The sequence below is a fragment of the Nicotiana tabacum genome, chromosome 17 (assembly GCF_000715075.1).
Source record: "Nicotiana tabacum cultivar K326 chromosome 17, ASM71507v2, whole genome shotgun sequence".
NCBI classification, from domain to species: domain Eukaryota; kingdom Viridiplantae; phylum Streptophyta; class Magnoliopsida; order Solanales; family Solanaceae; genus Nicotiana; species Nicotiana tabacum.
In genome coordinates, this window is record NC_134096.1 from 49,808,517 (window position 1) to 49,811,222 (window position 2,706).

Consider the following 2,706-nt stretch of genomic DNA (forward strand, 5'->3'; position numbering starts at 1 on the left):
ATGATTTATACTATATATAGTACGTTCTTGAAATTTTATTCAATAAGTGCGATTAGCACACTCTAACCTTAGGAAAGACTTTGGAGCAATCGATAATTGATTATTTTGGGACAGACTCAGTACCACCGTACCAAGAAAAGTAGTCAGTTTTGGATGCCATTTTTATTAGTTAATTTCTACCATTTAATTTGGGGCAAGTCACTAGTCATTGTTTAGCATCCTCAAAAAACTGACTTTTGAAACATAACTTCTCTGTTCATGGACCCTTTCCAGAAAGAAAATGGATAGGAAAACGTAAGGGTCGTTTGGTTCCTCCAACATCCAATTTGAGTGGTGATTGTCATGTGCTAAAGCGCACCAACACCATTAATGGTATTTTTATCTGGAGCAACCCCAACAAATTAACAAACTTAATTATCATAAAATCTTTTTTTTTCTATGAGGTATACGCCAATTTATTTACATAATTGTTTTTTACATTTTGAAAAAATTTAGAGTCCTCTCTTGTTTGTACGATTAACCTTTTACTTGTAAAAATTATTAATTGTATGAGAATAAAATAAATGACAGAGTCCAAGCCATTTATTGGACGAAACATATTCCTAGTGATAACTTATTGAAGACCGGAAGGGCTTTTCTTGTGTATACACTGCTTTTAAAATTTTAATAAGAGAAGTGATAATTTGTGAATGAATTTTTAGCCATAGGCTTAAAACATTGTCTTTTTCTTTATTTTGTCACACAAATCATAGTTCAAGATTCATGAAAAAAAGGAGTTCTGCTCAATTTCCCCAATATAAAGGATGGATTAATAAATCGAAAACAACATGTGATATATATTTTGAGACAAAAGACAATTGGAACATTTGGACTTTAATTTTATAAAATATTAACGTGATTGATACGATTTATCCAAAATTAAAAAATTATCATCCATCTTTAATATGGCCAAACGAATCAATAAAACAAGATAAAATGCTTAATTCGAATAGTATATTTCATATAAATACTTTAAATATAATCGTTTCTAGATAATTGTACACTTAAACTATAACAAAAGATAATCATTCGAAGGAAAGAAGTTCTTTAACATTGTTTGGATGCACCAAAACAGCCACAAGACGGGTTGTGATAACATTTGATTCACTAGCACTGATTTCCAGTTGATAAACAGTTCCATCAGGAATTACATCAGTTCCTCCTGCCATCACTCTTACAAGTTGAAAGTTGCTTTTAGACTTCTTATTGTGCTCATTCACAGCAAATGTTGCGATTCCCACAACTGTAGGATCATTTGGATTTTTTATGGGCCGCTCACCATCAAGAAAATTATGTCTCAAGCCACTCCTTGCGGAGGAGACAAGAAAGAAAGAAGAAGCAACAACAATGACTGAGAGACATGAGAGGAGGAGAAAGTTAAATTGTTGGGCCATTTTTCTTTCACCTAGTATTGTTAGAGGAGTGATTAACACTAAGTGATGTTGGACTTATTTATAGGAGAAAGTATCGTGAAATTAGTTTAGCCAGGTGAAGTTGAATATGAATAAATTATTATTTTAGTGTTATAATTAGACTATTTTGGTATAATATTTTATAATTAATAACTATCTTTGTAATTGAGAAAGAAATAGGATTTTAGAGAATACATATTAAGAAAATAATTATATATTATACTGCTTAAAGGAACTACTATGTGATTCTAATAAATGTTTTACTATTTCAGATACATTTGAAATGATTATCCTCCATAAAAAATTACACCAACTTTAAGACTATTTTATTGCATATTAAGAAAATCCTTAAATTTTCTGCTATATGTTAACAGTTAAACTATATACTTTACTTAATATAAGGAGGTATTCAACTTTACCTTTTGTTCAATAATATCTAGCTAGACTTGTTTATTAGACAAAAATTTAATTATTTTACCTTTCATATATTCTTTACATCATTACTTACATTAGAAAACAAAAGTATTAGGAGTAAGATTTTTAATATCTTACAAAACTTTACTCCCACCCTTATATTCAATTGTTACTAATAATTTAAAAGAAATAAAATTAGACTGCCAGTTCATTTCTATGTTTAACCTCTTATGCAATTTTAAAAATACACGATAAGTAATTCACCATTATAAAATGTGAGTTTGTTTAGATGACACATTGATCTTACGAGTAATGCTATATGTCACGATCCGGATTCCCAACCTCGGAGCCATGATGACACCTAACATCTTCTTGCTAAGTAAGCTAATATTAGGTGAAAAATTACCTTTTTTAACAATTTAAAAGAGAGTGATAACAATAATTAACAACCAATAAAGATGTAATACATAAAATAAACTCATAACATAGCACGGTCTAGTCTAATCCCGGAAATCTGGAGTCACCAGTACATGAGCAACTAGAATACTACAAGTATGGTCCGAACGAAATACAATTGTTTGGAATGAAATAAACAGTAAAGACATAAATAGAAGGGGACTTTAGGGGCTGCGAACGCAAGCAGCTCTACCTCAAGTCTCCGATGTAGATATGATCCGAGCAGAAGCACCGCTAGACATCGCTGGGACTAATACCAGTATCTGCACAAGAAGTGCAGAAGTATATCATGAGTACAACCGACCCAATGTACTACCGTAAGTGTTGAGCATAACCCCGACAAAGTAGTGATGAGGCTATGACTAGAAACCTACTAAGATCTTGT

General features: G+C 31.2%; 1 protein-coding gene across 1 annotated transcript; it reads right to left on the reverse strand.

The window, feature by feature from the left end:
* Nucleotides 1-1,064: 1,064 nt before the first annotated feature.
* LOC107777297 (cysteine proteinase inhibitor 4-like) lies at nucleotides 1,065-1,433 on the reverse strand. Its single transcript, XM_016597293.2, has one exon. It carries the CDS (start codon nucleotides 1,431-1,433, stop codon nucleotides 1,065-1,067), a length of 369 nt encoding a protein of 122 aa, XP_016452779.2.
* Between the last annotated feature and the right edge of the window lie 1,273 nt (nucleotides 1,434-2,706).

Bases quoted from the DNA above. Each gene is read 5' to 3' on its own strand.
- LOC107777297 (XM_016597293.2), bottom strand. From the start codon at position 1,433: ATGGCCCAACAATTTAACTTTCTCCTCCTCTCATGTCTCTCAGTCATT.